This window comes from Dipodomys merriami, unplaced genomic scaffold (assembly GCF_024711535.1).
Source record: "Dipodomys merriami isolate MVZ:Mamm:240054 unplaced genomic scaffold, mDipMer1.0.p SCAF_92, whole genome shotgun sequence".
In the NCBI taxonomy this organism is placed as follows: domain Eukaryota; kingdom Metazoa; phylum Chordata; class Mammalia; order Rodentia; family Heteromyidae; genus Dipodomys; species Dipodomys merriami.
In genome coordinates, this window is record NW_027206535.1 from 3,820,544 (window position 1) to 3,845,101 (window position 24,558).

Sequence of the window (24,558 nt, forward strand, 5' to 3'; positions counted from 1 at the left end):
AGGCCAAGGAATGAGTAAAATTTCACTGTGTTATATTGTTTTCTAGATGGAAAACATGATTGAGGAGCTCTAACTGAAGTGAGAAAACTCAAATTCCAGACATTGTCAGCTGGATGTTCAACTGTGGTTTGAACATTTTACCAATGAAAGCTGTAAACACAGCTCTGCTACAACTTAGCACAGGCAATACTTTTTAATGAAGGAAAACTAACCAAATTGGCCGGGGTGTGGAGCTCAGTGGCAAAGCCCTTGCCTAGCATGTACAAGGCCCTGGATTTGATTCCCAGACCCCTCCCCCCACAAACCCAAACCCCAACGCAAACCCAGCCAAATTAAGCCAAACCACACTCGTTCTCTTGGCATAATGTTTATTTAAAGTTATATTTCAGGGTAAATAAATCATTACCAGGAGGCCCTCAGCCTGTGCTGGGCAACTGTAATACATCCAGAAATTTTATAAAATATTTCTCATACAATATAAATTACCAACAAACTACAGATAGACTCTTGTATGACAAAATTTCCAAGTACTTAAAAAAAGTTAAAAGTTAATTGATATTTAAAATGTTAAATCCCCCAAAGTAACTGAATGGCTGAGAATGTGAGAAGACACTGGTCTCAAGGATGTATCTGCAGGCATGTTCCTTAAGCACAGCTTTACAATTTTGAACTACACGACCCAGCTGGAATTCAGAGAGCCCCTGATGGCTTTTAGGTTTCAAACCACCCTTTTTGCAGGAAAAGTCATACTTCAAAAAGGCAATGGTTGTACCATCATTCCTTCTCCCCTCCCTCCCCCTTTTGGGGCTGTATCATAAATCTTTTAGAAAATCTTAACTAGAGTTTTGTTTTCCCAGCTGCAGTTTTCACTCCTTCCATTAGATGGCAGTATCATACCATCTTTGGTTTTATTGGGTCACAATGAAGAAGGCCCAGGGAAAGCCCTGCTGCAGAGCATCGTTTCTTTAGCTACAAGTTAGTAGGGTACAAAAATTGAAAATGCAAATAATGAAGAATGACTTTGAATAGATCATAAGGATGAACTAGTGCTGGTAATGGGAAATAAGATAAAAAATGAATGAGAGCTATCTGGGAGGACTGTAGCAAAGGAGAATTAAGTATGGGCGTTGTTGGGTTCATTCCTGTTAGAGTGAAGGGAAAACAAGGTAGTAGCTTTGACTAAAAAAGGGCTGTGTGTGTGTGTGTGTGTGTGTGTGTGTGTGTGTGTGTGTGTGTGTGTGTGTGTGTGTGTGTGTGTGTGTGTGTGTGTGTGTGTGTGTGTGTGTGAGAAAGAGAGACAGAGAGAGACAGAGAGAGAGAGAATACAAAGGCTTGAACTCAAGGCCTTCACTCTTGCTTGGCTTTCTTGCTGACAACTGAGGCTCTACCACTTGAGCCATGCTTCTAATCAGTTTTTTGCTGGTTAAGAGTCTTTTCAACTTTTTTGCTCTAGCTGGCTTAAAACCATGATCCTCTAGGGCTCAGCTTCCTGAGTTGCTTTGATTACAGGTGTGAGCCACCATTCTGGGCCCAAAGGGACATTTTAATGTATCCCCCTTTAAAAAACAACTGAAGAATGTCTTATAGTTATTATTCTGAATTAACTATTAAGATATCTCCAAGAGTAAAAGCCAGTAAAACCACTTCTAAATTCAATTAACAAGTCAGCTGTTCCCACCTGATTTTCTTTTTTTTTTTTTTTTGGGTCCAGTTGTGGGGCCTGAACTCTGGGCCTGGGTGCTGTCTCTCAGCTCTTCAGCTCAAGGCTAGCGCTCTACCACTTGAGCCACAGCGCCACTTCCGACTTTTTTCTTTTTGCTTATGTGGTGCTGAGGAATCGAACCCAGGGCCTCAGGCATGCAAGGCAAGCACTCTACCACTGAGCCACCTTCCCAGCCCCCACCTGATTTTCTTTACAGATTCTGTCTACCTTCCCATCCTGTAGCAGTGGCAATTCAGCATAGCACAGATTTTAAATAGCAGGGAATAAAATCCCCTTTTATAAATGCTTTTATGAAAGCACCTTGAATAACTTAAAAATGACAATTCTGTCCTCATTAGAGTAGGTTTATTAATACTTGTATACCTATCAAAATCTCTCCACCATTTATTCCTAATCTAAATATACATGGTTTCAGTTGTTGAAATCTATCCTGTTAGAAACAGCTATGGTATCAAGGGAAATAGAAATGTCTGTTACAGCTTTTTTTTTTTTTTTTTGGGTCCGGTCATGGGGCCTGAACTCTGGGCCTGGGCGCTGTCCTTCAGCTCAAGGTTAACACTCTACCACTTGAGCCACAGCGCCACTTCCGGCTTTTTTCTTTTTGCTTATGTGGTGCTAAAGAATCGAACCCAGGGCCTCATGCATGCAAGGCAAGCGCTCTACCACTGAGCCACCTTCCCAGCCCCTGTCTGTTACATCTTAAAAAATTTTTTTTTTCCTTTTTGTCCAGGCTGACCTTGAACACCTGGGCTTGAGTGATCCTCTGATCTCAGACTCCTTAATAGTTAGCCAGAATTTCAGCCTCTCTTGGGGTCAGACACACTACTAGTACTCCATGAGGCCTCCCACCCCCTGTCCTTACAGACCTGAAACTACCAACTCAGTACCCTGCAACAATTGTTACAAAGGAGAAAAAACAGACACAGCTCCGTGGATGCGAAATTCAAAGCAGGAGAATAAGAATTCACCAAAAAGACCTTATTCTTTCCAGAAAATATTCTGGGAAACAGAATTAACTCAAAAGAGTGAAGACCATAGGAAAATACTTTCATCATGATAAAAATGACAAAAAAGCTAAAACATGCGAGCTGGGAGAACCTGTCACTGAGCCTAAGATCAGCTGGCCCGGGAGGCTTAACAAGGAAGCCATTAGGGACACCCCGCTGGGCCTAATTGTTTTAGAACATATGGTACTTATGCCACCACCCAGCTGTGAATTCTCTGGCTTTTGTCAGCTTGTGTCACAAACTAAGAAGAACATAGTCACTTAACATCCCCCTCACTGGCCTTCCTCGAATTTACTACATTTCTGCCTATTATAAACCCCTGTGCAATTGTAAAGTAACGGGACTAAATGAAGACTCTGCATCTCTTCCACTTGTAATTATATAAAGAAAGTAGCAAACTTTCCACAGAAAAACATATAGAAGAAACACAGCTCTGGATATAGGATAGAAGCTCAATAAATACGTAAGTGTATCAGGCCTGCTTTCAAACGTCATTTTCATTCTACATTCATTATAGTTGCTGGGTATAGGCCAACAGTCATTTAATGCACAAAGAAAAATTGTATAAAGCTTATTGCATTTGTTAAATAAAGCTAAGTAAAAAAGTTTCATGATCAGAAAGATAAACTAAAAATAAGTTTAATACAAAGAATAACTTGTCTACAGACCAAAATAAATATTTGTTGAATGAAACTGTAATGACGAATGCTGAAAATTGGAAGAAAAAAAAAACTTCCTGTACTAAAGACATAGTACATGAACCAATATATACTATACAGTTAAAAATTCTAATAATACTTTAAAAACCAAACAGTTTTTATTAATAAAAATTCTTTTTTTTTTTTTTTTTTGTTAGTCGTGGGGCCTGAACTCTGGGCCTGGGCGCTGTCCTTCAGCTCTTCAGCTCAAGGCTAGTGCTCTACCACTTGAGCCACAGTGCCACTTCCAGCTTTTTCTGCTTATGTGGTGCTGAGGAATCGAACCCAGGGCCTCATGAATGCAAGGCAAACACTCTACTACTGAATCACCTCCCCAGCCCTAATAAAAATTCTTGAAAGGTCCTCTTTGATCTTTTTAAAACCAAAGATGATACAAACTTTGAACATCAAAAGCAGCAAGGAAATTTAGTAACCTCTAAAGCACAACCAAAAAATAATACTTAATAATTAGGAGAAAATATTTTCCTAAAAAGCAATTCAATGTTCTGTATGTATTTGAAGGAAGCTACAGAAGTGACCATGTCATTAATATCAGTCAGCACATTTGCATCTGGACCAGTTTTGAGAAGATTACAAACCCCGGAGCTAGAAACAGCTGTTTAGGTTCTTGAGCCACTTGCCATAGACATCACCTCACACAGTCTGCCATTCCCACGAGATTTTCACAGTAAATAGACTGGTGATAAGAGTTCACAATAACTCAGAGACATAACAGTACTACGACTATCAATAGCTTAAGGAATAGTGGAGACAATGTCCAAGTCTTTTAAAATACTTTTGTATAGTGTAAACTGGTCCATTGTGTTCAGGAGAGAATCTCTGCCAATTCTACAGATATAGTTTATAGGATGGGATTCCAAGGCTGTAGCTCAAAAAAAAAATACTAAAAATACAGAGCCAATCTTATTTCAGAGACAGAAGTTAAAGATGATCCTATGAAACTAAAATGCCCAAAGGGAAAACAAAAAGATAATCTGAAATTCTATATAATTATCCAATAAGAAAACAGCTGTTGAGCTTTAGAATTAAAAAAAAAATGAAGTCTTCGGGAGTATATTTTATACTATATAATACAAAATTACCACAAGGATATCAATGCTAATGATATCAGTGATTCTTAAGTTTGGTGCATCTTAGATTATTCATCATTGAAGAACAATGAGAAAGTCCATAGAGATTGAAAAGTCTGACCAACAAAATAGTCTTTTTTTTGCTAGACCTTGAAGTTGTGAATCTGCATGAAGGCCAGAGCTGAGTTAGGGAACTGGAGGAAGACATTCTCTTCCTCAGGGTTCACATTTTCTACTGTCCACCCACTTACCCTAAAGGGTCATTACTATATACTCTTCAGATCACATGACCACAGAAATGGTCTTCTGTTGGTTTAAGGCCCAGGTATTCCAGGGAACAACTTAATGTTCCTAACTTACTTTTCCTGAGGGTAAAATGGCAAAAGGAATTCCTGCTCTAGAGGAGAGGACAACAGTTATACTGTGCTTTCTGATAGTATAGCTACTTAGCAAACCAAAAAAGAATGGGTAAGAAATCAATAGTCTCAGAAGGGAGTCAAGACCAAAGACTTCCTCACTTAAGCATCTGATGACTCCCACTCTGCAGGAGGTGTAAGGCAGTGTTGTCTGCCTGGTCCACTGAGATGCAGGTTGTGTGCTGCTGACCTCTTTGGTGCCAGAGGCCCAGGGCTCTCGTCAACTGAACTTCAGTGAAACTTGCTATACACACCTTAGTGAAGCTTGCTGTGCACGGGGTAGAGGAGGGTCATATGTTCTGCCCCTTTGAAGGGCAACTTTTCATTGGAATAGTAGTGTACCACTTCAGGGATGCTGTCAAACACAGCGCTTGTCTGATTCAGTGTGTATTTGTTGTCTTTTGTCTGAGCCACTATGATGTGGACACATCCTTGACTAGTCCTGGAGCAAAACAAAAATCAAGGAGGAGACATGAATGAGCGAGCAGATCCCTCCCCACTGAAAACAATCCCAGGGGATTCACAATAGGTTGACAGGTCCTCTTCCATTCCTGGAATTGTTTTACACCAATAGAAATGCATTTGGACACTTTAGCAACATTTCAGCTGAGCTCTTGGAAGTTCTGTAGCCTAAACGCATGGCATCCTTGAGTTGTTTACCCTTATTACACATGAGTCATCAGGTACAGAACCAAAAGAAAAGCCAAGTCCTTTCTATCCCCCAAATGGCAAAACGAATGTGTCTGTGGCTGCCAAAGTAGTTTATGTTCAATCTCCTTGCCATTGCTAAAAGGAAACATGTGAAGTTTCTTCCTTATTTACCCCCAATGGAGCACGATAACACAACAACAACAACAACAATAATCTATTTCCTCCCTCCTCTCCCCAGCACCTATGTGGAAAGACCATTCCTGGTGAATATAATGACAACTGGCTCTGAAGGCTCATAGATTTAATCCACAAGCGCCAGTTTCAGGAACACAGTAGAGCTATTCCTGGTATTGTGTATCTGGTAGCCTATCCCATTTTCTGAGCCATGTTGCCCACACTCCCATCCCCCCCTCTTTTCCCCTCCAGTCTGATTGTTTCAGCTGCAGGGGCTCAGCTTCCTCAGGAAGGAAATGCTGTTAGGGCTCTTGACAATGATCCTCCAATATAGTGCCACAGGACTCACAGAGCAGCGAGAATTTCCATGATCCACACTCTACCAGGCCTACTAGGCAAAAGTGAATTCTCTGTACAATTAGACAGAGGGAGCCATAGGCAAGTCAGCATTTCCTTCTTCACCAGAAGAAGCTGGTATCAAAGATGCAGTTGGCATTTTGACAATCAAGTGATCAGATTTATTGAACTTCCTAGTACCAAGGAAGACGAGTAACTGAACTAACTTGTAAGCAATGATCCCCTTTACCAGGAATGCTTTCTCTGCTGAGAATGATTTCTCTATGAGAGGCCCTCTTAGATCAGGGAATATAAGGGAGCAGCGGACGAACGTACAATGAAAAATGAAATAGGACCTTCATTTTCATATTAGATATTGGAAACTTTACCCAATACCATTCTGGTCACAGTGTTTCATGTTCAAATGCATCTTATTTTCTGATGATTCACATGCCTCGGAACCACCTTCAAATTCTATGTTTTGACTAGTCATCTGCTCCTGGTAGGGAAGGTTGTCACAGTGCACCCTTCCCTTAAGATCAGGCAGCAAGTGAAGTTGCGGTACTTACTTCAGAGCAATGGAGTACCTGCTGTTCCCTGACTCACTGTTTCGAACGAGGTAACCAGCTTCTCTGCAGGGTTGGAGCCGACTCTCAGCCTCAGCCCGGGTAATGGTGCCATGATACCAGCTAAATAGTGGGGGGATTGAGAGAGAAGGGGAGTGCCATGAGTGTCAAATGCAAATCTGGAGTGCACTTCATTCTGTGAAGTGTTGTTTGTGATGAACCTCTGAGAGAAACTCAGGAGCTTGACCTAGGTCCTGCTTTACATTCGGAATAGACCAAGCTTGGATTTAGGTGATCCTGGATCACAAAGCCTGTCAATTATATGAGAATGAATCAAGAGGGCTAGAGCCATTTGAAGAGTTTTTACTCTATTTTAGAGAATGAGACTTAACCCAAGGTTCTCCAGATGCAGTACCCTTTCCCTTCCTCACAAATGCCCTGGGCTTGGAAGATGAGTATTCCTGAATAAATCCCACTCAGAGTATTCATGAACAAAATGGGTTAGGGCACCCTCTTCCACACAGACCATCAATAAACTCACAGGGCTCACACCTCCAATCCTAGCTACTCAGAAGGCTAAGATCTGAGAATCAAGGTTCAGAGACAGCCCAGATGGATAAAACCATGAGACAGTTATCTCCAATTAACCACCAAAAGTGGAGCTGTCTCAAGGTAGAGCTCTAGCCTTGAGCACAAAAGCTCAGGGACAAAGCCTAGGCCGAGTTCAACCCCAGAACTGGCAAAAAAAAAAAAGAAAGAAAAAAGAAAAAAAAGTTCAGAGGGGGATTAAGCTTCAGGGTGAGCGGAAGACACTCACGGCTGCTTCTCCAGGGGCAGGGCTGGGTCCACCTTCTCACCCTCGCTGTGGTCTGACAAGGTTGGCTTCAAGATCTTCTGGGTCCAGCTCTTCTGCCGGTGGTGCTGCCTTACTGTCTCCTCCCGGCCGGAAGCTCGCTCAGATCCTTCAAACTGGACTGGAAGGGAGACTCCACTTAATATCAGAGACCATGGGCAACCTATCAGACCTTCAAAGGGGAATAAAACCTCCTTGCCTGCCTTAGCTTAGGGAGGAAGAATTTTCTCCTTCAATGTGAGCTCCAAACTGCCACAGAAAGCCCTGGGCAGCTGAGCTTCTGCTGTCCCTGATGTGTGATTGCACCATGGCATCCCACGTACAGCCACTGTCCTTAAGATGCCCATCAGCATAAAACAGCATCACAACACAAGAGGAAGCCACTTGGATAGCTTCAGCTCTGACTTTCAAAGAACTCCAGCTTTAGTATGATTTAGAAAAAAAGAAGACTAAAAGTAGTTACCTTTAGTGACCTCTTGCAAGAGTGCTCTATCATTCTACAAAATCAAGTTGAGTGTTTATTACAAAATAATGAAAGAAAAAAGTCAACTCAGGAAGAGAAGGAAACCATGAAATAATACTTTCAAGATACCATGGCAGAGGGTGAAAAGGTAGAAAATTAGCCAGGCACCGGGGGATCACGCCTGTAAGTCTAGATACACAGGAGGCTGAAATCTGAGGAATGCAGTTCAATGCCAGCCTGAGCAGAAAAGTCTGTGAAACTTTTGCCTCCAATTAACCACCACAAAGCTGGAAGTAGTTGTGACTCAAGTGGTAGAGCACTAGCTATGGGCAGAAAAGTTCAGGAACAGCACCCAGACCCTGAGTTCAGGCCCTGAGTTCAAGGCCTAAGACTTGTGCGTGTGCGCACAGACGCACAGACAGACAGACAGACAGACAGACAGACAGACAGACAGACAGACAGACAGACAGACAGACAGAGACACACACACACACACACACACACACACACACACACAGTAGAGACCCAGTGGCAGCATCTAAGACTAAAATCACACTAAAACAGACTCAAATGTTTGCTTCCAAGTATATTAATTAATTCTCATCCTTTACATTGGCTCTAGTTAATTTCAAGCCTGACTTTACTACTAAAGGGGAAAAATTTTAAATCAAAGGTAAAAGAAATAAGTAGCAGCCACATGGAAAAACTATATCCTAGAAAAAGCAGGAGAGATAAAGGGATAAACTAGCTTTAATATTTGTTGACAACTTATCAGTACTTTTCTCTGAAATTACTTAAACATACACACCAAATCTTAGCATCGTGGCTCATGCCTGTACTCCTAGCTGCTTGGGAGGCTGAGTCCGAGAATGTGAGGCCAGCCTGGGGTAACAGATACACATCTTGTCCCTGCAAAAAAACAAGTCTACAGGGCTGGGAAGGTGGCTCAGTGGTAGAGCGCTTGCCTTGCATGCATGAGGCCTTGGGTTCGATTCCTCAGCACCACATAAGCAAAAAGAAAAAAGCCGGAAGTGGCACTGTGGCTCAAGTGGTAGAGCGCTCGCCTTGAGCTGAAGAGCTGAGGGACAGCGCCCAGGCCCAGAGTTTAGGCCCCATGACCGGACCCCAAAACAACAACAAAAAAAACAAGTCTACATATTTTTGAGGACTCCAACTCCTGTCTCAGCCTCTCTTGGTGCTGGGATTATAGACATGCATTACTATATGCCTGGCTGTGAACTGATTCCTGAAGGAAGATTTTTCTTTTCTTAAACAAAAGAAATAATGTAGTTTCAAAACTACGGGCATGGGTGGCACGCTTGTAATCCCAGCACCAGGGAAGCTGAGGCATGAGGATGAGGAGTTCAGCTCAAAGCCAGCCTGGGCTACAAAAGCGAGACCTTGTCTCAAAAAATAAAAGTCAACAAAACAAAAAGCAGAGCTGGATAATACTGCCTCATGTTTATAATCCTAGCTTCTCAGGAGGCTGAGATCTGAGGAATGAGCTTTGAAGCTAGCCTGGTAAGACAAATCTGAGAAACTCTGATCTCCAATTAACCAGCAAAAAGCCAGAAGTGAAAGTATAAACAAAACAAGAAACAAAACAAAAGAAACCAACAAGATAAATAAACTAAAATCTAGTTTCATCCAGCTTTCCAACCATATTCATCTATAATCTATTTCATCTAGTTCTGATATTTTATTTTAACTATCATTATTTAACATAGTGGGATTTGAGATACTGGGGCTTCAAGGTTGCCGGGTGGGTGGTCTACCACCTGAACCACTGCCCCCCAGACCTTATTTTTGTTATTTTAAGAACTTGCAAGCTGGTGGCAATGGCTCATGGCTGTAATCCTAATTACTCAGGAAGCTAAGGTCTGAGGATTGCCGTTTAAAGCCAGACCTGGCAGAAAAGTCCCTGTGAGACTCTTATCTCCAATTAACTACTCAAAACTGGAAATGGTGCTGTACAGCATTAACCTTGAACACAAGGGAGACTCAGGGACAGTGCCCAGGCCCTGAGTTCAGATGCCACAACCAACAGAGAAAAAAAGTATCTATTTTGAGACAGAATCTCAGTATGTAGCCCAAGCTGGCCTAGAATTGATAGGTAGCCTAGACTGGTGTGAATACCTCAACTTCTGGAATGCTGGAATTATAGGCATGAACTACCACACCTGGCTCTTGTCATTTTATAACCAAGGATTTAACAGGTTTGAAGAGTAACAAAAGGTTAGAAAAAGCTGCTACCAGGGCTGGAGTTGTGCTTAAATGACAAAGTACTGCTAACTTGCCTAACAAGTAAGTGCAAGGCCTCTGAGTTCAAACCCCATTACCAGAAAAAGAAAAGCTGCTCCCAAGTTGATAAATGCAGTGTGAGGAAAAATAAATATATAGTGATCAGATAGGTCTTTCTAAAATTCTCTGCAGGCATCTGTAAATCAGTTGCATATTGAGAAAGGAGAATAAAGGTAGCTAATGTGGATAAAAATATGAAGGGTGCAACTTTACTCCTAGACTTTCAGTTAGGGCTAGATTCTTGTTTCCCTATTCCTTGAGGAAAAGAACTGCAGTGAAGAACATAAAGAAAATGGACTTAATACAACATTCAAAATCCTTTCTTTTAGCAATTTTGAAATGAACCTTATTGTTAGCCTAGTAACCCTTCCATGGAGTAGACCAGCAGTTAATGCTCCTATCGAATGTAACTTCTTCGTCTGACCAACCTCTCCCTTTCCCTCCTCCCTACACCTTCTTCTGCCTCTGGGGGCCAGTGTTCTATTCTGGATTTCTGAGATCAGCTTTTTGAGAATGCCCAAGTGAGTGCTCCTGCTGGGATAATTGTTTGAGATGATGGATATATTAATTACCCCAATTTGATCATCACACGAGGAATCCATGTATTGAAGCATAACATTATTCCCAATATGTCTGTACACTCATTTTGTGCCAATTAAAATGACTAGTTTTGAGTGGAAGACACTCACCTGACAGTGCACGTACAATCTGCTCCCTCTTCCATTCCCATGGCTGCTCATACTCGGCCGCAGGCCTCTCGTCATCCTCAGGTAGCCGGCTGTCTGAGGGCCAAGCCTTAGTCTCCACCCGTGAGCCCCCCTCGGATGGCTCATAGGGAGTGTCATAGAGCTGGGGCGGCTTCCCCAGGAGGTCCTTGGAACTCCTTCTCTTGGCCAGTGTCTCTGACTTGGTGCTGCCATTATCCCCTGGTTCACAGGGGCTGTCAAGCATCTGGAGAGCCTTCACCAGGGGGTCTTTGGAACCTCTGCGCCTGATTTCTGGAAGAGACATCACACAGGTCACATAGAATGCCTCAAAAGAAGAGATGCAGGAGGCTCTTTTACCTCTGATGGGTTTGTCTGTTCAAAGGCGACAGATGAGATTGTTCCTTAATAGGCAATACAGAAATGCTACGGAACCTTTCCTTCTAAGTTGCCTGGGAGCTATAAAGGGATTGACTCTTAGGAGGAGGCTTAACATCTGAAGAGAGGTAGCCCCAGATGCCCTCACAGTTAGCTGGTAAGACATGGTCTCAGGGTAATCTGTTTAACTGCCAGCTCCTGGTGTCTAAGTTCACTTTCAGTTTTTACATCTGTTAGAAAACCTAGATCAAAGTATGTTACTAAAAAACCGGTGGAATATTTATGATAGAGCACTGCCCTAAATATACTTAGGAAGCTGTTATGTGCATGAGAATTCTTGACTTAGTCTCAGTATACTGGGAAGCCAGGTAACATTCATAAATACTTTTCCAGGGCAGTAAGGGCAAGGTAAATTCAAGCAAGAGGTCTTATGGAGAAACAACTACGCTACAGCTACCACTGTAACTTTCACAACCACTCTGAGATAGATAGATATTATGATTTCCTCAATCATAAAGAAGAGAAAACTAAGCACAAAGAGGTTACAGGAATGGTCTGAACCAGGAAGTGGCAGAGTCTAGAGTCAAAAGCAGGAAGTTGGAGGCTACAAGTCATACTCTGAGCCACTACATTTGGATTGGTTCCAAGTGGAAGAGAAATGGAAGAGGGCTGACTTTGCTAGAGAAGGTCATTTCTGGTGGAGGAAGCTGACGAGTGAAGATATGGAGATGGGAAATGTAAAGGGCCTGTTTCCATATAGAGGAGTTGAGAGAAAAGTGTAAAGGGCAGAAGACCAGAGAATAAAAATGTAGTGGAAAAAGCAGCAGCAAAAAGTAGGAGAGCCAGGAAAAATGTAGATGTTTTAAAAAGGAAAAAAACAAAACAAAACAACAATGTTTGGATTGCACCATATGCAATGTAAAACCATTAAGCCTTTTTTTGTTGTTGTTGTTGGTCGTGGGGCTTGAACTCTGGGCTTGAGCGCTGTCCCTGCACTCTTCAGCTCAAGGCAAGCGCTCAACGTACCACTGGAGCTGCAGCACCACTTCTGGTTTTCTAGTGGTTAATTGGAGATAAGAGTCTCATGGACTTTTCTGCCCGGGCTGGCTTTGAACCGTGATCCTCAGATCTCAGCCTCCTCAGTAGCTAGGATTACAGGTGTGAGCCACCAGCGCCTGTCTCATTAAGCCTTTAAAAAAAAAAAAAACCCAGGGAATAACAATTATATTTGTGGTTCACTGGAAGACAACTTGAACTACAGTGTATAGAATAAACCAAGAAAGTATGAAGTACAGAAATATGTGGGAAAATCCTCAGATAAACCAATTCCCTGATAATAGCCAGCCATAGTGGACTAGAACAGGTAAGTGTCTAGGATTGACTGACCAATCTGGGTTCAGAGCCCATGCCAGGATGAGTTGGAGATAACTATGGTGTAGGTAACCTTAACTGGCAATATAAGCAACAGAATCATCATGCTTGTGACTCTTCTAAATGCCTACCAGGGAGCCTTCAATCCACCCTCTACCTGGCCAACATTTCCTTCTAAAGTATAAATAGCCCTGTATGACATAAGAGGCCTTCTCCGGTTAGATAATTTTTCTCTCTCTCCAATTTCTTCTCAATCTCTCACTCCTGTAAATCTTTTCGCTCTAATGAACTTCTGAAGTTCCTATACTGTCTTATGTCTACAGTGACTGGTAATATTCTATCCTCTGAAGTCTAACTCTGCATCCCTCCTCTGTGCCCACCTTCCTCTCCAATGGCCCACAGAGCTGATCAGGTACTATGGTGATGCCCACAACTCTCACCTTGTACTTTTCCCAGTGTGACAGACCTAGGTCTCCAGTGTGGTGGAGAAGGCCAGGTATAAGACCATCATCCATGTTTATGTTGGTAGGATGCACAGTTAAGTAATGATTGGATGAATAGATGAATGGGCAAGTACTACACCTTCTCCAGGCAGGCAACAATGTGGATCTGCAGGTCTATGCCAAAGACATTCTCACAATGCATCATTATTAATCCAGTGGAAATAAAAGCAAGTGCTGGAGAAAGAAGGGCAGACAGGGAAGGAAGGCGATCAGAGGCAGAACCTGGGATTCTAGTGAAGGGTGACAGGAAGAAGCAGAGCCAGCAAAGAAGGCTGAAAACATTGATATAAGCAGGAAGAGGGTCAACAGACCCCAGGACTGAATGAACAAAGGATGAAAGGACTTTCTCCTTGCAACTTAAAAACAAGCATATCATGGATACTCTTTGGAGGAGAATCATTGACTCATTATGACTTCTACAACAAGGAAAAGGACAACAGATTAGAGGGTTATTCCAATCGGGACATTAACTCAAAGGGTAAACTATTTCTAGGGCAAGGTTACAATTCTACAGGATTAGGGTCCTTGTCAGCAGCTGCCTCTGAATTCCAGGCTCATTGCAATCACTTGGGTGGGTCTCATCATCAGAGACCTTGCTATCAGAGGGTTGGGATTCAGCCTGAGAGTCAAGGGTAAAAATTCCCCCATGTGATCCTAAGGAACAGCTAAGTTTGAAGATCCTTGGGTCCCATGTCCTCACCTTACTTCCTTCTGATCTCTGGGAATTTTTATCTCCTGTCTAGCTCCATCCCCAGGAGGAGGGAAATACCTGCCTCTAAAACCTTCACATCATAACAAGATGCCATGAATGAATGCTGGCAGGATGAACTCTCACTGCAGGCCAGGCCAGGCCAAGCCAAGCCCAGGTTGTAGGAGCTCAGAGCTGCACCTCCGGTCCAGTCTGTTGACTTTGAATTCTATATCTTTTCTTCTCCATTACCTATTTTAGATGGAGCCATGGAAAACGAGAAACAACATGCTCTGTTTTTGGTTCAATTAAGATAAGGCTGGCATTAAAAAAAAAAAAAAAACCTTTTCTAAAGAATTAAGAAAAAGGAAGTGGAACACAAAAGAAATTCAAAAGATGAATTTAGAAATTTTTTTTTGGTAGGTTTTGGGGACTGAACTGTGGGACTGGGTGCTGTCCCTGAGCTCTTCTTCAGCTCAAGGTGAGCACTCTACCACTACAGCTACGGAGTCACTTCTGGTTTTCTGGTTAATTGGAGATAAGATTTTCACGGATGTTCCTGCCTGGGTTGGCTTTGAACCACGATCCTCAGATCTCAGCCTCCTGCGTAGCTAGGATTACAGGCGTGAGCCACTGGCACTCAGCTGAATTTAGAATTTTTAGGTTTCTAATCACTCATCAGAATTTGTTTACCCTCAGTTTAGACCATCTGGCATAGGCTGGGGAAAAGTCTTCCCTGAGATCCTGATTTCAATTCTTTCCACTTAAACTAAAAAGAGAAACCAAAAAGAGAAAGTTGATTTCAACTTTTAGAGTTATACTCACAAGGAAATGTCAATAAATTTGCATTCAAATGGGGGTACAGAGATTAGGGTTCTAATTCCATGGGCTTGAATTTTCCCATTTGCAATGAGATCCTAGCAGTCTTTATTTCAGGGTCTGGGAGATACACTGAGAAGCATGTAGCAAGGAATTCCTTCCTTGCATGGAAGGAATGCTTGCTTGGAATTGGACAGTATCTGCAAAGTAGTGTTATCATCTCTTGAAATAATGTTTAATTAGGGGGAAAGGGGTTTGAACACTTCCCCCTTTCAAGGAGAGTAACCTTCTAGTCCATTCCAACACCTGGCTGCCCCCAACCTGAGGTGCCATAGAAACAGAAACAATCATGAGGCTGCAAGCCGACCCTTCCTGCTGGGAGAATAGACCCTGACGTGCAGAGCTGGCTCAGAGAGGAAACGAGCCTGAGAAGGAGGAAATGGCAAGAGGAAGCTACACCCTGGCTGCCGATAGAGGCCATTTACTGAGACAGACAGCAGAGAGCAGAGGACGGGCAGCAGATAAACACTGGTTTGCAGCCCAGCTGAAAGCCAGAGCCTAGCACCAATTAAGATGGCAACTGGTGGCTGTGAAGCCTAACAGGATGGAAAATTTCCCTTCTACTCCCCTGTTCTCATTACACATAATTATGGCATTTGCTTTTAAACGCATGGCAGAAGACTAGGACTTTCTTTTACTACATTAATTGTAGTTAGCAATTAAGTTTCACTCTGTATTGTCTAGATATTCTTTAAGAATGGAACTGTCTTTGAGGTGTCTAAATAATGACTCTATATGTTGAATATGTATGGTAGAGGTATGTCATATCTAGCATTTCACCAAGCTCAGAACACACTGATGGGTGTTATCCCCTTTGAACAGGTGAATGATTTACTTAATTATCCAATTAATTATTCAGACTCCAGAGTCTAGGCTTTCTCTACCATACCTTACTTGATAGTATCATTCTGAAAACCAATTCATACAAAATGTTAATTACAATTTAAAAAATGTATTTTCTCCCTAATTCCTTTCTTGTTTCCAAAACATTAAACACAGGACCTTATAAGGCATTTTCTTGTTGGAATCAGAAATAGGGCTGTTAGACAAAGTGTTTCCTCACATCTTTTATCAGCACTCAAGCTGCTGATTTTAAATTACTTTAGTATTTTCTTACCAAATAAATAGAAATATCTGAACAAAAGCAGGTAGAGGTCAGAAAAACTGAAATTTAGAAAGGAATGTGGGGACAAATAAACACTAAAGACTGGGTTGTAGCTCAGAGGCTGTGCAAGTCTTATTAGGCTCTGAATTCTGAGCTCCATCCCCAGCACCCAGGAAGGGGTAAGTCTTTGTGAGTTTTTTTTTTTTTCTTCCTGTAATAGCTTCTTCAATAAAGATCTAAATATTGAAGTTTTCATTTGAATTTGAGTGGCAAACAAATTAACAAAATAAAATAAAATTTTATAACCATCGGTCTGGAGTTCAATAGTCAAAAACCAAAGGTTGATGAGTAACTGTAATTTTGTCAAGTTCTTTCACCTTTCTAAATCTAGGTTTCTTCAACTGTGTATAATACTGGCTTCACAAGTTATTGTAGGATTTGGAAAGTGTGGTGGAGAATTCTCTGGCTAATTGGTGGCTGTCTTACAGGTTTTTGTTTGTTTGTTTGGTGAGACAGGCTTGTAGCTCACGATCCCTTGTTTCTTGAGATCCTCTTGTCTCAGTTCCCTGAATGCTGGGGCTACAGGTATGCATTATCACATCTGGTTTGTCTTAAAGGGCTTCTAAACTGCATCCAAGACAGTGCCATTTTTGGTGACTAAAACTCATAGTGTTAAATCATGTAAAATATTTTTGTGAATTACTGAGCGAAAATGTTCCTGCTAATTTAGCAGAAAAAAACAAATTTATGCTAATATTGTCCATATCTTTCAATGAATAATTCTTTGGATAAATCCCAGTGAGAATCTATCCATAAATTCTTAACTTTTGAAAATTAAGAGCAAAGCCTTTTGGGGAATAACCCAGGTATCCTGAGTCCCCAGTTATTTGTTCACAGGAAAGCCATAAGCTTGTCTTAGCTTCTGTTTATTCTTTTGTTCCTTGATAGTGATTCTTGATGTCTACTTCATGGCACCAATCATACTTTTCTTTGCTGGTATTAGGTCTGTTTTGAGGTCCAAGGTAAGGCTCACATGGGTCATATTTTCCTTTGTGTCTAAAGCAAGAACAGGGCCTAGTCATGGCAACTAAATGCTAATAAATATCTGTTGGATATTAGAGAGTAACATCATGGACAGTACCCTATATATTGAATGTACCCAGGATATTGTCAAAACTAGACATGTGATCCAGATTTCACTGGTGGGAAAATGTAATACAGAGGTTGACAATTCAGAGTTAACTACTTCACAATTAAATCATGGTTATTAGCATCCTCTTCATATGCTATAGAAATGCCTAGACTGAAATTTACTATTTCTTAACAAACATGGGAGATTTCTGATGCCAGAGTTATGGTTTAGTAGAAGAATACTTGTCTAGCACATACAAAGAACTGGTTTCAACTCCAGTATCACCAGACAGACACACAGACCACAAAAGAGGAATATTTTGGCTTAACACCAAGCATAGAAGGAGAAAACTGAATTAAAAAAAGTAAAAGATTGCTGGGTACTGGTGGTTCATGCCTATAATCCTAGCTACTCAGAAGGCTGAAATCTGAGGATTGAGTCTGAAGGCAGTTGGGGCAGGAAAGTCATGAGACTCTCATCTCCAATTAACCACCAAAAAGCTGGAAGTGAAGTTGTGGCTCAGGTGATAGAGAGCCTGCCACAAGTGAAAAGGCTCAGGGTTCAAGCCCCAGGACTGGCATGAACACACACGCAGGTGGGCGGACACACACACACACACACACACACACGCACGCACGCACGCACGCACGCACGCACAGAAAACTCAAAATGATAAAAGGTTGGGCTGGGAATGTGGCTTAATGGTAGAGTGCTTGCCTAGCATGCATGAAGCCCTGGATTCAATTCCTCAGTACCACATACACAGAAAAAGCTGGAAGTGGCATTATGGCTCAAGTTGTAGAGTACTAGCCTTGAGCAAAAAGCAGCTCAGGGACAGTGCCCAGGCCTTGAGTTCAAGCCCCAGGACTAGCAAAAACAACAGCAACAGCAGCAACAACAACAATCAAACAACAACAGTAAAAGGTTAAAAAAAAGTAGTGGCTGGGAATATGGTGAGTGGTAAAGTGTTTGCCTAGTATGCATGAAGCCCTGGGTTCAATTCCTTAGTATGACATACACAGAAAAAGCTGGAAGTGGTGCTGTAGCTCAAGTGACTGAGTGCTAGCCTTGAGCAAAAGAAGCTCAGAGACAGTGTCCAGTCCCTGAGGTCAAGCCCCAGGACTGGCAAAAAAAGAAAAAAAGAAAAAAAAAGTAGCAAATCTTTTATTTCCATCTTCCAATAAACTCACTTCCTGTTATTCTGTCCAGCCTGGATTGTAACATGGAGTAGACTAGAAGTATATCCTCTCTGTTGATTGAGAAGGTAACATATATTTTAAATGAGGAAACCTTCAGATTCATTAATATGATTCTTTAAGACTAAAGTACTTAATATACAATTAAAAAAGAACAAAGTACTTTATGTTTAGATTACTAATTTAGGAAGTACTTTATGTTTAGATTACTAATTTAGAAAGTACTTTATGTTTAGATTACTAATTTAGAAAGTTAATAATTTAGACTTTTGATAAGTTTGAATTTATTTCACAATTTCATGTGCCAATTTTATATTCCTAATTGAATTTATTTACATTTTTTTATTTACAATTTAAAATGGAACTAGGAACTTTAATACTCAAAAATGTTAGCTATTATATTCATTTTATGTGGCACAATTTGACTTTTTTTCCCCCCCAAGATAGGGTCTCTCTGTACAGTCCATGTTGTTCTTGAACTCTTGGTCCTCTTGCCCAGCCGTCTGAATGCTGGGATTATAGCTAGGTGCTACCATACTAGGTCAAATGTTAACTTTTTTTTTGGGTCCGGTCATGAGGCCTGAACTCCGGGCCTGGGCGCTGTTCCTCAGCGATTCAGCTCTAGCGCTCTACCACTTGACCCACAACGCCACTTCCGGCTTTTTTCTTTTTGCTTATGTGGTGCTGAGGAATCGAACCCAGGGCGTCATGCATACAAGGCAAGCACTCTACCACTGAGCCACCTTCCCAGCACAAATGTTAACTTTTGAATATATTATTCTCAGTGAGTCTGACTAGAGTAATGCCTAGTTATGGATTGAGTTTACCTGTTTTTGCATGCATTTCAAGTGTATACTGAAGGCCAGGTGGCATTGGGGCCAGGCCACTCAATTTGGTCTGGTAATTCTGAATTTTAATGCCTCTCTGTCTCTTAGAGTGTTATGAACGTAGATGGGTCCAACCCTTTCTCATCCTGTAACAAGGGGACAAAATTGCAATCTCCTGGCTAAGGCACTTTAAGGGATTAACTTTATAAAAAACTATATTCATTATTTAAAAACAGCATTTTTTTTCTATTATCAGTGTAGTCCTCCAAATAAACAGCTGGCATAGTGTAGATAAACTACCAATATCGTTAAAGAGGAAAATGAAAACCAAGGGATGGGGGAAGGTGAACCAAAATTTATTATTTTTTCCCTATTCTACCCTCCCCCACCCCACTTGAAAAATACTTTCCCTCATTGCTAGAGTGTTAAAGTGCTTGCTTAGCATGCTCAAGGTCCTGGTTCGATGATCCAGTACCAAGTAGGGAAAGGTGGGGGTGAGAGAAGAAAATCTTTTCCTCAGTTGTAGGTAAAAGTAAACCCTTTCCCCAATTCCTTTTAAAACAGCCTCTGATTTTTTTTTTAACTCTGACTAAGTTCATTTTCACTTCCTTTCATTCACAGATTTCATTAAGGGTCACAGTCCAGTGACCTGCAGGGTCACAGCCTAGCTGTGGTACACCTTCCCTAGAGCCATGCCTTATCTCGGTGAGCAGAGAAGCAGGAAACAGAGCCGAGTTTTCCTGTTGCCACTCAGTGTTCATTCTGAGTCCTGTCTTGGCCCTTTCAGGGTGCTGCTGCTACCCCAATGCTTACCTTCTGGGTCTAGAGAGCTGGAACTTGACAGCTTTTCATTCTGTTTAACAACGAAGTCTTAATATATGGCCAGTTAGTCCTTTCCCAGGCATGAAAACTACCATAGTGGAGCAAGGCTCCCTTGAGCTGGCATTCAGAAGCTACAGTTGTCTGGGTTGGAGACTTAGCTCAGTGGAAAAGCATTTGCCTAGCAAGTGCAAGGCCCTGAGTTTGGTCCTTAGCTCTGAAACAGCAACAACAAAAAACAAAAACCCTACAGTTCTCACTGTGCATTGAGGGATGTTTAAGGAAAATAGGTGAAAATCTACCTTAAAATCCCCAAATAAACGGAGTGTGGTGGCACATGCCTGAAATCTCAGCATTTAGAAGGTTGAAGCATGAAGATTCAGAGTTTGAGGCTAGCCTTGCCTACATAGTGAGATACCGTTTCAACAAAACCCAACAAAATAACCCCCTACACACACCAAAACAACAACAAAATTCCCAAATAAATCTAAATAACTAGTTTTATTATTCTAAGTAACATTTACACTAACTTTAAGAGAACTATGAATAAAACGGAAAAGTTTGACACCAAAAATTACAGGGGGAATTTATAGCTCACAAATTAGAATTTCTCTGATTTGAGATGTTATGAGATTAGAGTTTGGTTTTAGACAATTTACTTGGATAGGTGACTCATGACAGTGATTGTAATTATTACATACTTTTAAATTAAATGTTTTGCTTCAATGTTGTAGAACTTGATAAAAGTCTGTAAAGAGAATCCTCTCACCTTTGCTACTTTTTACAACTTAAAATCTCTTTCAGCTAAACATTCTTTACATATGTATTTGCCTCCTGATACTAGTTCTTTATTCCCATTATAGATGCCAGAGCTTTTGAATATGGCAAATAAATAGATATAAACAATCCTAAAACAAGACTAGGACTGGAGGTATGGCTCAGTGGGGGTCTGCCTGCCTAGTAAGTACAAAGCCTTGAGTTCAAACCGTAGTACAGGGATGAAAAACAAAACAGCACAACTCCAAAGACCATATTCTGACCACATGTGCAAACTCACAAGTGTCATCTTACGCAGAATGAGAAAACTTAAAAAAAACAACAACCCCAAACCAACTCTGCAAATTCTAAGGAAACTATTTTAGAAAAGCTTGTCAATTCTGAGTGAAACTAAATTATAAAAGTTAAGACAGTGAGACTTTAAATTGCTCTATTTCTTTCAGAATATGTTCTGATCACTATTTTACAGTTCTCTAACAGAGAAAGTTAGACGGACAGATAAACTGCTATTAATCAGAACCCAGTTACAAACCTGTTATCATCTGCTGTGCATCATAGGGTTCCATGTAGCCATCGTTCTCACCTACTCTCTCTGCATCCCTTTGACCCTTTGTTCGTTTGGCATCGTAAGGGTCAGCATAGTCTTCTAAAATGATGACCTGTTGGAGAATGAGGGGACAGTTGCTAAGGATTCCTATATACCAAAAATACAATGGTATCAAAGTGGTTACTGAAATCTGCAAATCTGGAGTCAAAATCATCAGTTCCAGAGAGCATTTGCACTTGATCATGTATTTCAGTTGGATAAATAGCTTTTTTTTGGGGGGGTAGTATAATTGACTTGCACTTTTCTTTCCACATGCAACAAAGCATTTGTGGTTGGGGGGAGGGTAGAGGGCAACAGAAGGTGTCTGCGGCTTTAGTGCATAAAAAGATAAACTTGTCTAGCTATTGCTCTGGGCATTTTAAGCTGTAATTAGCTGAGCAATACAGTCACAGTGAATTAGCCAATTGCCTTTTAACACTGGATAAGTGGTATGAGGGAGTCAAAGTGGTCTGAAGACCTGCTTCCTGTCCTCAAGGAATTCATAACAACTTCAAAGAGAATGCCTTTATAAAATGAAATAGGTCAATACTGAATAATATAGGAGTTTTAGGTTCAGCAATTCACCGGTAAACCTATTCTCTCTAGGCTGCCAATCAGATAGTTTTGATGAAATTTATAGCTGAGGAAAGCTATCTTCCCCCAAACAGAGGAAAGTGCCCCAAAAGTGCTGTGTACGCAATAGTTGCTCTTGGTGAGCAGGTGACAACATCAAAGATAAAGAACCTTTCTTAGGTCTTTCAGAGCAATATTCCATAGTCTCTTACAGAACCTTCTCAAAAGACTCCTGGAAAAGTACTATGGTTGCTGGGAAGAATTTGGACAGAATTGGTGAGAGTCCTTTACCTTGGAGGAAATGGCTTAAGAAACCTCAGATACCCAAAAGTGACACCTATGAAAATAACCAGGCCGCACTGCAGAGGACTGATTACCCAACTCAGGTCATCCCTTCTCCTTCATTGGCACCACGTATACTGCAGTTGCATGGCCCAGCAACGAATACAGGGCACGATACTCAGTCCTTGATGATTTAACTGCCAAGTGTACCACTGAGTAATGTATGAACTGGGTCCATGTCCATCCTGTCTTCCCACGGCTCTATGCTCAGAGCCAGCATAGGGTAGGCATCCTCTAAATATTGTGGACACAAGTGGAATGAATATATATCAATACATACCATATGATATATGTTAAAGGCTCCTGACCAAATAGGCAGCAAGTCTGAAGCCTGGCAAGAGAAAATTAAAATCGCCATGCAGGAAGTGATTACCTACACTGACCAAGTCTGAATTGCAGTTTGAACTCTTCCTTCTCTTTCACATCAAGCTAACTCATCTCCACAGAATGGAGAGCCCCCATAAGTCCACATTCTTTTTCTTACATTCCCACATTGGACAACACCCAAAAAACCTCCAGTGACTAAGAAGCAGGAAACACCTTCTTCTCTCCTGATCTGTAATTTCCTTAAGGCATTTCCTTGTCTTAGCCTGTGTCTACACCCCCCACCCTCCATCCCTTGGTGCTCCATGCCCCTTATCTTATATGGTTATACACACAACAAATGTCCACAGAATGAATGGAAGGGCTGTCATCTTGCAGAATTGTTGAAACTCAAACTCTGAGAAGCCCTCTCTTTTTTTCTTCTTCTGTGATTAATTAGAGATAAAAGAGCCTTAAGGATTTTTTTTTTTTTTTTTGCCTTAGCTGGCTTCCACCAGAGATCCTCAGATCTCAATAGTTAGGATTGCAGGCATGAGCCACCAGCTTTCAAGAGGCCCTTTACTAGGGTGGAATTGTAAGGAAGGCTGGTACTTCACACCAGCAGAGAAACAGGTGGTCAACCCATTTTCACACTGTGAAATCCACACATTTTCCACTTCACTATTACTTGTGTTGAAGAAAGTTAAAAGCCACACACAAGTATAACTTTGCTGATTTTCTGGATATCAGAATTAAAATAAACCACACTTATAAAGGGGTCAAATAGAACAAAACCGATCTCTTATTTGATTATGTTTGTGAACTGCTAACAAAACTAAATACATTTAAATTGTATATTCGTGAAATGTTCTCCAATCCCAGAGAATTTTTCAAGAAAACTAAGTGATTCTATTTTTCCTGTCTGTGCTGAACCTTAGGGCCTGGGTGCTGTTCCTTAGCCCTTTTGCTCAAGGCTAGTACTCTATCTCTGGGGTCACATCTCCATTTCCAGATTTTTGATGGCTAATTGGAGATAAGACAGACTCTCTTGGGTTCCTCCTGCCTGGCTGCTTCGAACCGCGATCCTCTGATCTCAGCCTCTTGAGTAGCTAGGATGAGAGGCATTGGGTCATCGGAGCGTGGCATAAGTGATGTGATCATTTAAGAAGCAGATGATGAATGGTAGATGGAAGAGGACCTTAGTAACTAGGGTTCATCTTCTCTTAGATATAAAGCAGCCTAGAGTTCAGCAGGCTCACGTCCCCTGTACTGACAGTTGGTCCAAGGAAGGCCATATTCTTACCGCATCTTGCTGCTTGAGAATCTTGCTCTTGTCCAGCTCAGGGCCCAGGGAGGAAGGAGAAGACGACGCGGAAGATGAGGAGCTGCTGCTGCTACTGCTGCTGCTGCTGCTGCTACTGCTGCTGTTAGGGTAGTTGTTCTTCCCATTCTTCTCCTGTGTGTCCACCTTGATGAGCCTGTTGATGTAGGTGCTGCAGCCCGAGCTCTTGGCCGCACCCCGATGGGGCTCATCCTCGGTAGCCCGGGAGTTCTTGCGGCCCTTGCCCGCCGCGGCTTGAATCAGACCCTGCAGGCTGTCCCGGGACAGCCGGCTGTCCTTAGGGGGGCCGCTGGTGGCCTTGCCGCCCCCCAGTTCGGCCGCCGAGTTCTTGCGACTCTTTCCCAGGGTGGGCCCCGCGCCCCCTGCCTCCGAGTTCTTTCGCGGTTTGCCGCCGCCCGCGGCCCCGGGCTTGGCCCGCTCGGACACGGTCTTCAGGTTCAGGGGGAACTCCTTGAACCACTTGGCTGCCATGACGGGGGCCGGGCCGAGGCGACCCAGGAGCGTCGAGGTCGCCGAGCAGGCGAGCGAGGAGGCCCAGCCCAGACACGGAGAGGCGGCGGCAGGGGTCGGGGGCCGCTGCATTCCCCGGGGCTAGGGCGCTGGAGGCCGCGGCGAAGCCCCGGGCCGGCAGGCGCTCACGCCCCGCAGGGTGGAGCCCCAGCAGCCCGGGGACTCGGGAGGGACCTGGGGCGCCCAGCTGGCGGGCGCGGGCCGCCGCTCCGGACGCGGACGGCGACAGGCACGACGCGCGCGC

The 24,558-nt window shown here is 42.3% G+C and overlaps 1 protein-coding gene across 2 annotated transcripts; it reads right to left on the minus strand.

Moving 5' to 3' along the window:
• Window positions 1–1,197: 1,197 nt before the first annotated feature.
• Window positions 1,198–24,485, minus strand: She (Src homology 2 domain containing E). 2 transcript variants are annotated; one of them, XM_070014055.1, is made up of 6 exons: window positions 23,766–24,485; window positions 21,191–21,317; window positions 10,969–11,277; window positions 7,480–7,636; window positions 6,666–6,785; window positions 1,198–5,377 (listed from the first exon to the last, which is right to left on the minus strand). In XM_070014055.1, the coding sequence occupies exons 1-6, from the start codon at window positions 24,384–24,386 to the stop codon at window positions 5,191–5,193; spliced, it is 1,521 nt and encodes a 506-aa protein (XP_069870156.1). In that variant the 5' UTR covers window positions 24,387–24,485; the 3' UTR covers window positions 1,198–5,190. The 2 variants fall into 2 exon arrangements, with proteins under 2 accessions (XP_069870156.1, XP_069870157.1); XM_070014056.1 differs by having other exon boundaries at window positions 5,291–5,377; window positions 7,520–7,636.
• Window positions 24,486–24,558: the final 73 nt, after the last annotated feature.